The sequence below is a fragment of the Podarcis tiliguerta genome, assembly GCF_965153285.1.
Source record: "Podarcis tiliguerta genome assembly, chromosome: 8".
Lineage (NCBI taxonomy): Eukaryota > Metazoa > Chordata > Lepidosauria > Squamata > Lacertidae > Podarcis > Podarcis tiliguerta.
The window spans coordinates 81,757,366-81,771,676 of record NC_139541.1 but is presented as its reverse complement, the minus strand read 5'-3'; the positions used below and the strand labels follow the sequence as shown (position 1 = coordinate 81,771,676).

Here is a 14,311-nt window from a genome sequence, read left to right as displayed (position 1 = left end):
TGCAAAAGCTGCAGAGAGAGGATAGAAAAAAAGATTTGAAAGAGGAAATGGATCCCAGGTACCTTGCAAATGAATGAGACAGAAGGCCTGAGACTTTGAAGAGCCTTTGCAAAACTACTTCTGCCCTGCTAGATGTTTGAGAAAAGTTCAAAAGTGATGACACCACACTTTGTGTGTTCCACTCACTTGTGTCTCATCTCTTTGTTAGGGGTTGTTATCAACAGGTCATAGGTAAGGACGTGGCTCAGAGGGAATTCCCTTCTGACTAATCTTCCATTGTCTGGAGTATCCGCCAAATAAACCAGCTGAAAGAAAAGAAGCCCGGGTTAACAGATTTAGAGGAATCAGGTACACAAAACACGTTTTAAATTTATCACCTCTCCTCTAGTGTTTTGTTACATAATGGGATGTACGTCTATAATGTAACGGGATGTACGTGTATGGAGTGTTAGGGGAGGGGTAGTACCTCTGGTGGGGGGACACATGATGCTCCTTCTGGGGTAGTTTGTCCACCTTTGGTCCCTAACTGCCCTAGCAGCTCTGCTGCTGCTAGGAAAACCTTGCCACCAACCTGAGCAGCTGGCCAGCTCTTTGTCTTGCAAATATGATAGCAATCCAAGCAAGACAGCAATGGCAGTAAGAGCAAGAGTGTACATCACAGTGTTACTTTCAATTCCAAATGTTTCAGATCAGTATGTGAGCGGCAGTGGTGAGTTGGGTGGAGCTGCTCTCTTGACAACGGCTGTTGATCTGATGTCTCCTACTTATTTGGAGCTGGGGCAATGGCAAGGCTGGGGATTCGTGGGGACAGCATCAGCACTCCCACCAGTGCCCCCTAATTAAATCTCACCAAGGCCTTGCCTCGGCCTCAGCCAGCTATTATTATTTATTCAATAATAAACAGCAGTGACATCCAGGGCTTTTTTTCAGCTGGAAATCAGTTCTGGCACCTGTCCAATGGGTGCCATTGTCATTACAGTGCTACCTCGGGTTACATACGCTTCAGGTTACATATGCTTCAGGTTACAGACTCCGCTAACCCAGAAATAGTGCTTCAGGTTAAGAACTTTGCTTCAGGATGAGAACAGAAATCGCGCAGCAGCAGCGTGGCGGCAGCGGGAGGTCCCATTAGCTAAAGTGGTGTTTCAGGTTAAGAACAGTTTCAGGTTAAGTACTGACCTCCAGAACGAATTAAGTACTTAACCAGAGGTACCACTGTATAAGAGAACAAGGGAGCCATTCATGGAGAGTTCTGGCATTCTTTTTCTAGCACTGGTGACTCCGGATTCAAGAGAGCACCTCCACACCACCACACATGCCTTGAGTGGTGACACGGCTCCCTTTTCAAACCAGCTACCTCCCGGATTACCCGTCACGGCAAACACAGCCTAATGCACTCACCTCTTCCAACTGTCCTTCGTCATAGAAAATGGTGAGTATGGAATGTTTCAGGGTCAAGCTATAATGTGGTGAGCCTCTCATCACCTGCAAATAATTGTACACATCCCAGGCTTCTGATGGATATACCTTTTTAATCTCTGTGCCAAGTTCTTTGGAAACCCAAATCTAGAAAGAGGGGGGAAAGGACGGTAATGCTCAAGCGATGTAGTGCTGTGTGTGTGTACACACACACACACACACAAACACAAACACACACAGCTGGGTTGATAATGTAGCAGAATGATTAAGAGACTAGCAATCTCACTTGCATTAACATGTCCCTATTTTCATCGGAAAAATGTTGGAAGGTATAGTTATCCGACCCCTGAGCCAAGGAGATAAGTAACAATACAACCTTTACAAGACAACTGAAGGCAGCCCTGTGTACGGTAGTTATTTAATGTGGCTGGGGCAACCCAGCCAGATGGGTGGGGAACACAACACCTGAAAAAAATCCTGTTCAAATCACTGGGGTTTCCTTCTGAATAAATAGGAATAGGGCTAGATTATACACTACAAGCTATGAAATCTTTGGTTTATATAATGGCTCTAACATAAATTCCTAAAATGTCCTTTATTGCTGTCACTTGCTGTTCTGCTATAATTTCATTAGTTTGGTGTGTCTCTGTGTGTTATTTGTCAGCCACCCTGAGAATTCCACAAGGACAGAAAGGTAGGCTACAAATAGTTTGAATAAACTGTTTTGTACCTGTTGGCCGATGCCTTTTGTACTGTTTGTATTGTTTTGCATTTCAAAATAAAGGTTATGAAAAAAGAAAGAAAGAAATCATACGTTCCTCAGCAATATTAAGCCTTGTTCCTCTAGAACAGGCATGTCCAACTCACAAGAGACTGCGATCTACTCACGGTATAAAAGAACTGGCAGTGATCTACCCATTGTCATTAGACGATTGACCAGAGCTGTTGAGCTTTTCTTTCTTTCTTTGGAGATCATTCAGGGGGTCCAAAGATCAACCAGGATCGACCAGGGACACCTCGCTATCGACAAGTAGATCACGATCGACCTGTTTGACATGCCTGCTCTAGAACAGCCAGCCACTGGATCCATGAGAAAGATTAAGCAGACATACCTCTTCTCGGTCAGTCACAAAGGCAATTTCCCCAGTAAACGACTGAACGAAATATTTGATGGGGGAATCGTTCGGGAAGCTGGAGAGATATATATAACTCTGCTTGTCATTGCTGTAAAGAAAACAAGAAGAGATCTTTGTTTTAAATCCCCACCTCCTGCAACATTTTGATTGGAGCAAAAACAAATGTATGCATTTAAATAGGAGTCACAACATATTATTTTGCCCACCTTGTGAACCTACTTCCATTACTGTATCAAGTCAGACACGGGGGCAGCTGTTAGCCTTACAATCCAGTCCACTGGCCTAATTATGACTGGTAGGACACTTCTCAAGTTGTCATCTGGAGTCTTTATTACCCCAACTACTTGCCAAAGTTGGCCCACCCTGACTTAGGGCTTATCTGCACTTCTTGCTGCTTTACTGCTCAGTCGGAACAAATGGCAGTTTTGAGTTTTCTCCAGATTCACATTTGCTCTGATCTAAAGTTTTCCCTTGGAAAGGAAGGGAGCAAGCGGGAAACTGCTCAGACCTATGCTTTCCAGGCACTGCACAAGCGAAAGCGAAGTGTGGAAGAGCCCTCAGAGATGGCCTGGCTTATCTATTGAAGAGTGTTTCATACAACCTTTCTTAATAGTGTAGATATTGGAGGAGGTTGTCAGGGTCAACCCTGCGCTAGGCTCAAAACTGAAACGAAGCAATAACAAGTGATTCTAAGCAGCAATCTAGGGCAGTAATTGGTATTAGAGGTGTTATGAGAAGTATAAGGTCTAAGGCAGGGGTAGGCAACCTAAGACCCGTGGGCCGGATGCGGCCCAATCGCATTCTGAATCCGGCCCGCTGACGGTCCGGGAATCAGTGTGTTTTTACATGAGTAGAATGTGTGCTTTTATTTAAAATGCATCTCTGGGTTATTTGTGGGGCTTGCCTGGTGTTCTTACATGAGTAGAATGTGTGCTTTTATTTAAAATGCATCTCTGGGTTATTTGGGGGCATAGGAATTTGTTCATCCCCCCCCCCCAAAAAAAAATATATAGTCCAGCCCACCACATGGTCTGAGGGACGGTGGACTGGCCCATGGCTGAAAAAGGTTGCTGACCCCTGGTCTAAGATATAAAATAAATGCTCATAAATGGACCAGGCAAACACATACATAAATATATAAACCACATGTCTGAAACAGTACAGAAAAAAAATTGACCTCAAATGTTTCTCTGCAAGGACAAAGGAAATGGGAAAACCTCCCTATTGTCTTCTTGCTCACAAATCCTGTCTTAAATGCATATCTGTGTATGAATAGGGTGAGACTGTGACCTGGATTCAGGCGACCATTATCAGGTACCCTGGCAAACAGGATTTCTGCTGTTGACCGCCTCCTTCTGTGATGTATGTATGATGTTTCAGGGGGGTGGTCTTGGGCTCCAAGGTGGGCAATTTCAAAAGTCTATATAAACGCTTGCACACCAATGTTCTGGGTTCCTCCTCCCTCCTGCATGTGGTGAGTGAGGACCCTGTTGTAACAGTTCAATAAAGATCAGGCTTACTAGCTGCTTTGCTTCTCAATATTCTCTGGCTGGCCTCTGTTATTTTCTCCTACCGATAAAGAACCTACATAAGGACTCTAGATGGGCTCTTGGCTACCCCATAAGGGAAAAGGAGCAGGTTTTTTCTTGTAACAGAGGCAACAACCATTTTACACGCACCTAACGAACAAGCGAAAATTGCTGCAATCCGGAGGTGGTTGGAAAAGGGGGCGAATGGATTCAAGATGGACTTATGCACACAGCAGTTAGACATGCGACTTCCGCGCAAAACGGTCGTTGCCAGTACACTTCATGCATTCATGAAGTGGGTTGTGATCCACAAAACATTATGCCAACAGTTCCCCAACTTCTCCCCCTCCCCCGACCACTTGAAAACATTGCAGATCCTAGCAGAGCCTTTAATATCATTTTCTCCTAGTGCTACCGATTTGTAATACACCGAGCTAGAAGCTGCATAATTTCTATGGGCTCTTTTATTTCTTATATATTGTAGTGCATTGTGTTACAATATGAATACCATAGAATTCAAATTGTAATGAAATATAAGAAATAAAAATACAAATAAAATCTATATGAATATTAATGCAATGGATGAGCTGTCTCCCGTCTTCAACCACAAATCCACAGAGACACCACAGACCACTGAATGATGCTTGAGGACCACTGGTGGAATGAGGATCAGTTTGGCAGCTCCTGTCTTATACCATAATAAAATGGTTAGTTTTTAAGGTGCCACAATACTGTTGTCTTTTGTCTATTCCAAGCTTTATAGAAACAGCACTGTGAGAAAACTGAAGATAAGCCAAGAGAGTGCAAAAAACTATGGCCGACATCGTAGGAAAGTCTACTGCTACTAGGGTGCAGATTTAGATTTCTGGGCACTAGATTCAGCATTTTCTCTTTTTTTGACATACTTTTTTGTTTTTGTTTTTTCAAAAACACAGAATATAACAACCTTTCAAATACATATCAAATACTTTTGCTCCGCCGAGCACATGACTTCCCTCCTTCCCTTCAACTGGCTTTCCCATTTCTAATAAATTGTATGCGCATTTCAACTGCCAGTTTCTGTCCTTCATTACGTTACAAGATTTATTTCAGTGTCTTCACATTTTTGCAACAATCTTTCAAATACTCAATAAATTTACTCCAATCTCTTTGGAATTTCTGGTCGCCTTTAGATTCAGTATTTCCTAAAGATGAAAGTAATATAAACAGAAAGGTGGCTGGAACCATATTCATACCTGGAGGCTTTTCGTAGGGAATCTTACCTTTGCAAGATAGCATTCCCCCAGATGTAAAATATATTACTGAAGGGGTTCAAAGCCAAACCTCTTGGTATAAGGGTTGTGTTTGTGTAATGCTCCAGTCCTAGCAACAACACAAACCCTTTATCAGAGGCTGCAACAGAAAAAAGAAGAGAAGTTGACTACAATGGATGTTCTAAATGGGGGTGGTAGCAGTTATGAGAGTAACTAGAAAAAAGGATGCAATGGTGGAAACCATCTCTGTTTCCCCCAGCTATTCCCACTCCATATTTGAAGATTCAGCTTGAGTTTTTGAAACAGGAGAAAAAATGCACAGTATTGCATTCTTTGCTTCTCTGAGAGAAAGATTTCAATGGACTGCCTTTTCCTGGGTCACTTCTCTAGAGATGAGGGATAATATAATATTATAGTGATAACGTGGCATAAGGCAGGGTTGAGGAAGCTGTGGTCTGACAGCTGTTGCTGGACAACCTCCATCCCCCATGTATGGAATCTTTGATCCTCCAGGTGCTGCTCAACTGCAGCGCCTACCATCCCTAGCCATTGGCCGTGCTCAATGGGCCTGATGGGAGTTGCCGTCCAGGGGCTCCCCACTACTGACACATGGGTCCTGATCCTCACCCTGCCCCTCGCCTGCGGCTGATATTTAAAGGGGGTGAAATATACTGAGAGTCGCAAAGTGATTTCATGCTCTTTATTCAGCTCATAGTGGTGAGGAGGAATGAGTGAATGTCCCCTCAAAGTATCTGCCTTATATACATTATTTACACAATGGGCTGCACATGATTGGCTAATTCCGGAATTCTACTGTAAGCCAATCAGGTTGTGGATTCACTTCTATCTGGAGCATGATTGGGTGGTTCCTGCCAACCAATCATACTGCTGCATTGTTCTAGGACCAATCAGACTGCTGCATTCTGAATCCTATTGTTCTAGGACCAATCAGACTGCTGCCTTTTGGATCCTATTGTTCTAGGACCAATCAGACTGCTGCAGTTTGGATCCTATTCAACTCAGTACATAACAGGGGGAAACAGGTACACGTTAATGACACAAGGGACTTGTCCCTTAAGCAGGGTATCCTGATGACCCTCCGCAAACTATGCACTGCTTTGTGAGGAACCATGACAAGGCAATGTAAAACCGCCCCATGAATCCACTCCACATATTTGCATAACTTGCTCTCATTATGAATTCCCTTCGGTTCAGAACTTGGGGTTTTGGCAAAGAGTTCCAGGATTAATACGTACTCAAAGCCCCTTCCGACTTGTCTGCCATGTAACTATCCTCCTGTACTTGCAATCAGAAGGGTCAAGGGTTTCGTTGCCATCCTCGCCCCCATCCCTTTCAATGCACAATAAAGGGGGAAGTGGAAGCTGCAAATTCCGTTAGCAAATTTGGAGCCCCGGGTGTTAATTTTTGTGGCTTAACACACGAGTGCACAGGTGTTGTCTTGTGCAAGTAGCAGCAGATTCTGCCTTGTCTCAGATTCTGTGGCCTAACTTACCCTTGGGAACTTTTTCAGGGATATGATAAATAAATTCAAAAACCCCTTCGTCTGCAAAGTGAGCAGAGAAAACATCCAAATGTTAACATTGCCTACTTATTTACTTTATTACATTTATGCATAAGCTTGGGGGAAAAGAAAAGGATGTAACAGATGCTATACTGGTAATTACAATTAGTTGGACTGAAATTATGCTTGTAACTGAATTTTCTACGGAGCACAACAGCAATTGACTTGGACTAATATATGCTTCCTTCTATCAGAATACAGTGAATCCATACATTTGATAACTCATGATTGATAAAATTAATCCATTTCTGCCTGCGGATATCGTGCCTTTGATTTTGTTCTCTAAATCTAATAAAGTGGGTTTATTCAGCCATGAAAAGCATAGCTCTTTAATTTATCATACCAATCTTTACTTGATGGCACATTTGCCACTTTCCATTTTCCCATGCACAGTGGAACCTCGGTTCCGAAACGTTCAAAAACCAAAGCATGCATTTCCGGAAGAATTTTGGTTTCCAAAAAGTGTTCAAAAACCAAAGCAGTTATTTCCGGGTTTTTGGCGTTCAAAAGCCTAAATGTTTGACTTCCGAGACGCTCAAAAACTGAGGTAAAGGTAAAGGGACCCCTGACCATTAGGTCCAGTCGTTGCCGACTCTGGGGTTGTGGCGCTCATCTCGCTTTATTGGCCAAGGGAGCTGGCGTACAGCTTCCGGGTCGTGTGGCCAGCATGACTAAGCCGCTTCTAGCAAACCAGACTAATGCACGGAAATGCGGTTTACCTTCCCGCCGGAGCGGTACCTATTTATCTACTTGCACTTTGACGTGCTTTCAAACTGCTAGGTTGGCAGGAGCTGGGACTGAGCAACAGGAGCTCACCCCGTCGCAGGGATTCGAACTGCCGACCTTCTGATCGGCAAGCCCTAGGCTCTGTGGTTTAACCCACAAACAGGAAACCATTTCTGCACAATTGTTCCTTATAATGCCTTTCAGTATTTCAACATCTTTTCCAAATGTTATTTTATTTTCCTTCAATTCCCCTGTGCCCCCAAATCACATTTTGGCACTTCTAGCATGTGGCGGGGTAACTTCAGTGCACCTGAATTTGCTCATTTTACTGTTTATTTATCTGTCCCTTTCTCTTTTTGTGTCATGATTGTTAGACAGGTTCCTGCCAGAATAGATTTGATTTTGATTTTTTTAACACCACCAAGCTGAATTTCAAGTACAATAAACAATACGAATAACGCTTAAGAGAGCCAGTCTAACCTAGTAAGTATACCACAATGGTGTGTTTGTCTGTTCCCGTCTCATGCACCAGCAAATATATCCGGTTATCAGCCAAGGAGTAAGTGGCCCATTTGATGGAGCACGCCGAACCTAGAAGGGAGAAGAAGATTGGGGCAATGGAAAAATTGCATTATTTAAAGAGATGTCACTGTAGGTTTTGCATTCGTGGCATGAGCAGATCTTCCTGCTGGCCACTCTGAACAGACCACATTGCTCCTACTATTATGCCATGTCTCTGTTTACCCATATGTTGATTTTTATACCAGCTTAAATGTCATCTTCCAAAGAACTCTGGGAATCATCCTTTAGTGGAGCTATTTAAGTACACTGGGTGAAATCTTTAGTGGTGTTCCCAAGGAGCTACAATTCCCAGGATTTCCTGGGAAGAGGAAATGAATGCTAAATCCCTGCAGACTGGTGGCGGGCAAATGTTGTCCCCATCTTCAAAAATTGGGGAAGAAGACCCAGGTCATTACTGACCAGTCAGCTTGATGTCGTTACCAGGAAAGGTCTTAGAACAGACCAGGGAAGGTCCTAGAACAGAAGATTAAACAGTTGGTTTGTGAGCACTTAGGAAAGGACGCTTTGATTACTGAGACCCAGCAAGGGTTTCTCAAAGACAAGTCATGCCAGACGGATCTCATTTCTTTTTTTGATAGAGTTACAAGCTTGGTGGATCAGGGGGATGCTGTGGACGTAGTGTATCTTGATTTCAGTAAGGCTTTTGACAAAATCCCCCTTGCAGAGAATATCTGGGCAACGCAACTGTTAGTTGGATTTGTAGGTGGTTGACTGACCAAACCCAAAACCAATTATTCAAAAGACTGACACATGGAAGATGGAGCAAGCTTGTTTTCTCCTGCTCCATAGTAATGGAACGAAATCAGTGGGTGCAGGTTACAAGAAAGGAGATTCTGACTAAACATCAGGATGAACTTTCTGATGGTAAGAGCCGTTCAACAGTGGAATGGATTCCCTTGGGAGGTGATGCATTCTCCTTCCAAGGAGGTTTTTGAAGGACAGGCTGGAGGGCCATCTCTTATGGATGCTTTAGTTACCTGCATAGAAGGGTTTAACTAGATGACCCTTGGAGTCCCTTCCAATGCTACAATTCTATGATTCTATGAAATAATAATTGTCAAAAGTGCATAGAGTTGTTTTTTTTATTAATTATTTATACCACCTTTCATCTGAGGATCGCAGAGTGGTTTACAATATAAACAAGATATATATAAGATATGCCCAGAATACAGTGGTGCCTCGCAAGACGAAATTAATTCGTTCCGCGAGTCTCTTCGTCTAGCGGTTTTTGTCTTGCGAAGCAACCCTATTAGCGGCTTAGTGGATTAGCGCTATTAGCGGTTTAGCGGCTATTAGCGGCTATTAAAGGCTTAAGGGATTAGCGGATTAGCTGCTAAAAGGCTATTAGCGGCTTAGTGGCTTAGAAAAAGGGGGTGGGGAGCGGGAAAAAATCGCAAGACTCGCAAGACATTTTCGTCTTACAAAGCAAGCCCATAGGGAAATTCGTCCTGCGAAGCGCATCGAAAAACGGAAAACCCTTTCGTCTAGCGGGTTTTCCGTCTTGCGAGGCATTCGTCTTGCGGGGCACCACTGTAGTTATTCATAATAAAGAAACCATTCCTGGTCTGCATCTGTATTAGAATTGTTCTTAAAAGGTTTTTGTTTTGTCTTTGCTGTTTTTGGATTCCTTTGGAAGGACAGGATATAAATTTTATAAAGAAATAACAGTCACGGAGAAAATTAGCTCTCCCCAACCCAGTTCATTCCATGTTGTACAGGTACATTGTTGGATTTGGGGTCCTGAATTGTGATTAGGGAAACAAAGACATGCAGTGGTGCCTCGCAAGACGAATGCCTCGCAAGACGAAAAACTCGCAAGACTAAAGAGTTTTTTGTTTTTTGAGTTGCTTCGCAAGACAAATTTCCCTATGGGCTTGCTTCGCAAGACAAAAACATCTTGCGCCTTTTTCTTAAAACCGTCAATGCATTCCTATGGGAAACCGTCAATGCATTTCCTATGGGAAACCGTGCTTCCCAAGACGAAAAATTCACAAGATGAAAAAACTCGCAGAACGAATTAATTTCGTCTTGCAAGGCACCACTGTATATGGCCCATTCTGGCTTTACCTCCCTCACTACAAAGCTCACCATAGTGGCATGAGACTGTGGAGGCTACCCAGGGGGAGGCACGTTTTAAAAATCAAAATGGACGTACCCCTTACAAAATCACATACTGTCTCTTCCTTTTCCCTCAAGGATCCAGAAGCCTTCACAATCCCATCTATAAAGAAAAAGGAACCATGGGTAGGGTTAAAATGAGTGGGCTGTTTCTCCCTTCCCACTCTCCAATGGACAAAGCCTCCCATTGCCAGCACATATATACCCTACTTATGATCCAGAAGTCATGCTCTGCCCCAAACCGACCCACTTTCTTTATTCAGTTTGTCAGGAAATGTTCCCAGTCATCCGCACAGTAAAAAACACGATTTAAAACACAAGCTGCACTGGCTCCCGGTGGAGTACAGGGTCAGATTTAAAGTGCTGGTTTTGACCTTTAAAGACCTTCACGGCCTAGGACCCTCCTACCTACGGGACCACCTCTCCCGGTATGCCCCATGGAGAGCCTCAAGGTCCATAAATAGCAACACCCTAGTGGTCCCAGGCCCTAAGGAAGTCAGATTAGCCTCAACCAGAGCCAGGGCCTTTTCAACACTGGCTCTGGTCTGGTGGAACGCTCTGCCTCATGAGACCAGGGCCCTGTATGATCTGATTTCTTTCCGCAGGGCTTGTAAGACAGAGTTGCTCCGCCTGGCCTTTGGCTTGGAGCCAATTTGATCCCCTCCCCCTCTTTCTTTTTTCTTTCTCCTCCTGTGATGAGGCTGCATTTTAATATTTTTATGTTTCGATATTTTGATGTTGTATTTTAATCTTGTTTTTAAGTTGTATTCATTCAACTTGTTTTTATTATTGCTTGTTAGCTGCCCTGAGCCCATCCGTGGCTGGGTAGGGCGGGGTATAAATAAATAATAATAATAATAATAATAATAATAATAATAATAAAATAAAAATAAAAATAAGGCAATTATGAATTACCATAGTACCTGAAAATTATCAAGCATATCAGCAACGTAGCTTAAAACCTGAGGACGGTCCATCAATCATCCAACTGAGACCACACCATTCAAGTCTTGCTCAACACCCCGTTGCACAGAACAACGGAAGAGCATGCCCCTCCTCAAGCTAGCCCCCATACATTCTGTCCTATAGTCCTACGTGGGGCAAGATAAATACCTCTAATCGTGATAAGAAAGAATTCTCCTTCCTGCCAGCCGCCACCAAGGGCAATCACAAATTCAGAGCCATTCATTGGGAAAAAGACTGGGTTCAAGGTTCTCACGCAGACATGGTTCAATATGCGTGTCCAGAGCTCTAAAGAAATAGAAGAGAACATGTGAAGAGCCCGGCAGCTGGATCAGGCCCCACCTAGCCCAGGATCCTGCAACCAGATGCCCCTGGGAAACCCACAAGCAGGGCATGAGTTAAATATCCTTCTGTGCCTTTTGTTCCCCGGCGACTAGTATCCAAAGGTATCCTACCTCTCATTCTGGGGTCATGTATCGCGACTAGTGGTCACAGGCAGTGCTATCCTCCATGAAGTTATCTATACCCTTTATGACAGTCCATGACAACATCTTGTGGTAGCGCATTCCAGAGAGAGATGGTCCCGATCAGTTACTCTAAGCACCTTACAAAGGCACAGGAGCATTGTTTGCCAGATGGTTTGTCAGATTACAGTGTTATGAGGGGGTGCATTATGGGGTGTTAGGAGAGGGATAGTACCTCTGGTGGGGGACACATCGTGCTCCTTCTGGGGTGCTTTGGTCCCCACCCTGCACTCAGCTCTCACCAGTGGCTCCTAGAAGCTGTCAACCTGTGACAGCGGTCACACCCTGGGAACATCTTCAACAGGCTGGCTAAACCAGGTGAGGGGTCTCAAGCCCTCAGTGAGTTAGGGACTTCCCTGTATGTGCAGACAGACTCTGGCAGATTAAGTGGGCTCAACCAGTCAAAAAGGAGGTTTCTGCACAGGCTGTAGAGGGAAGTGAGGGGCAGACGGGGCTCATCAACCTGGGAAGGTAGCCCATCTAGGAGAAGGAAAACACTGATCCTCAACCTCCACTGCCTTGTGGCATCAGCATAGCGTGGGGGGTGCGGGGGGGCCGGCCGCACTGGGCGCAACATCTGGGGGGGGGCGCGCTCGCACTCGCAGCTCTCTGCCCCTACCTGGCTCACTCACTCTCTCTCGCTGCAGTGCTGGCTGTGCGAATCCGATCCGAGCCGCCGGGTCGCCGCCCACTGTGGAGGGGAGGGTGCCAGGCGTGCGGTGCGGTGCGGAGAGAGATCGAGGGACTATCTGGGGGAGGGACAGTGCAGCGGGCGGGGGCGCAAATTACTTGCCTTGCCCCGGGTTAGGGGGCGCAAATTACTTGCCTTGCCCCGGGTGCTGACAATCCACACTACGCCACTGCCTTGTGGGATATCTTCAGGAGAAGAAAAAGCTATGGAACGAACCCCACACAAATCTGGAGTGCAATCCCTAAGACGGTTGGATGGTGCCTTGTATGCTTCCTTTCGGCAACTCCTGCAGTCAAGCTGCTGCCAAACATCTTGCTCAGGGAATCTTGCCATCTGGGCAGCCCGGGACCTCCATACACAGGCTTGTGCCCCAAGGAGGTCACTTCGGTACTGCTCATACAGCGGTTTGAATTCACTCCTGGAGGCACACTCCACTGTCTCCTGAGACAGATGGATGCCAACAACAATGGGCCCTCTTGGTAGAACCTCTCAGAATTTGGAGCTCCCTTCCTAGAGAGGCTAGACTGACTAGCTCCTTGCCACCTTCCACCATCAGGTGAATACTGTTTAATTCTGGCAGGTTTTAGGAAACTGGCTGTTTTTAAGGAAAGGGCTTTTAACAGCACTGTGCTGTTTTTAATACCGCATGATGATGTTAGTGATTTCCTTTAAGACTGTCATTGACGGAGGTGTATAAAATTATACATAGTATAGAAAAGAGGATATAGAGGAGTTTGAATTGGGCCCAGAAACTAATTGGCGGTCAGTACTGTTTTGTCCCTTCCATTGTCAGCACTGTGCTGCCAATGCAGTTACTGGGGCATAACCATGGTGCTACATGGGGGTGGGTCCTCCACAGTGGCACACCTTGAAGATGCACTGCCACAGCTAGGGGTTAGTCCATATTCTATCCTTGTCCAGCCAGTGCAAGTTGAGGGCAGGACGGCAGTTAACGTGACTAAGGATTCCCTGCCTCCAGAGAAAACGGAAAAGCATAGCTCTCATAGAATTCCATCTGTTCCGTAACGGAAGGCATGACAGTTAAAGTGGCATAAAACCAATACAAAACTGTGCCTTTTGGCTTCTCAGGCTCACGTACCAGACCCAGAGGTGTTCACATGCAAGATTGGGTAATTTCCCGTATAGTAGTAGACAAGCTGGTTCTGCCGGATGAACAGGGTGCTCTCTGTACTAATGGCATCAACGATGGCAGAGGAGAATGTACCCTGTGGGCATGAGAGGGAGCCAATCCAGCAGCTGTCAATGCCCACCTGTAGCAGAAAAGGAGACAAAGAGAGACAAGGGTGGAAACAGGCTCAGCTCCTACTAGGTTAAGAGTTGTGTGGGAATTCCCACAACACTGTGCTTTGCTAGCTATGATAATAATAATAATAATAATAATAATAATAATAATAATAATAATAATTTTTTATTTATACCCCGCCCTCCCCAGCCAAGGCCGGGCTCAGAGCGGCTTACAAGCAATAATAAAAACAAGATGAATGATTACAACTTAAAAACAAAAGTAAAGTACAACATTAAAATAATGGAACATTAAAATATTAAAATGTAGCCTCATCACAGGAGGAGAAGGAAATGAAAAAAGAAAGAGAGGGAGGCAATCAAATTGGCTCCAAGCCAAAGGCCAGGCGGAACAACTCTGTCTTACAGGCCCTGCGGAAAGAAATCAGATCCTGCAGGGCCCTGGTCTCATGAGGCAGAGCGTTCCACCAGGCCGGAGCCAGAGTTGAAAAGGCCCTGGCTCTGGTTGAAGCCAATCTAACTTCC

At 44.8% G+C, this 14,311-nt stretch overlaps 1 protein-coding gene across 5 annotated transcripts in view; it reads right to left on the bottom strand.

The window, feature by feature from the left end:
* Positions 1–14,311, bottom strand: part of CATSPERG (cation channel sperm associated auxiliary subunit gamma) — a 42,659-nt gene that overhangs the window by 18,393 nt on the left and 9,955 nt on the right. For all 5 annotated transcript variants that reach the window (XM_083454836.1, XM_083454835.1, XM_083454834.1 and 2 more), the window contains 9 exons: positions 13,623–13,794; positions 11,459–11,596; positions 10,383–10,448; positions 8,126–8,236; positions 6,851–6,901; positions 5,347–5,476; positions 2,532–2,643; positions 1,402–1,566; positions 187–305 (listed from right to left, as the gene is read on the bottom strand). In XM_083454836.1, the coding sequence (XP_083310962.1) occupies positions 187–305; positions 1,402–1,566; positions 2,532–2,643; positions 5,347–5,476; positions 6,851–6,901; positions 8,126–8,236; positions 10,383–10,448; positions 11,459–11,596; positions 13,623–13,794 (1,064 nt within the window). The remainder of the gene's footprint in view (positions 1–186; positions 306–1,401; positions 1,567–2,531; positions 2,644–5,346; positions 5,477–6,850; positions 6,902–8,125; positions 8,237–10,382; positions 10,449–11,458; positions 11,597–13,622; positions 13,795–14,311) is intronic.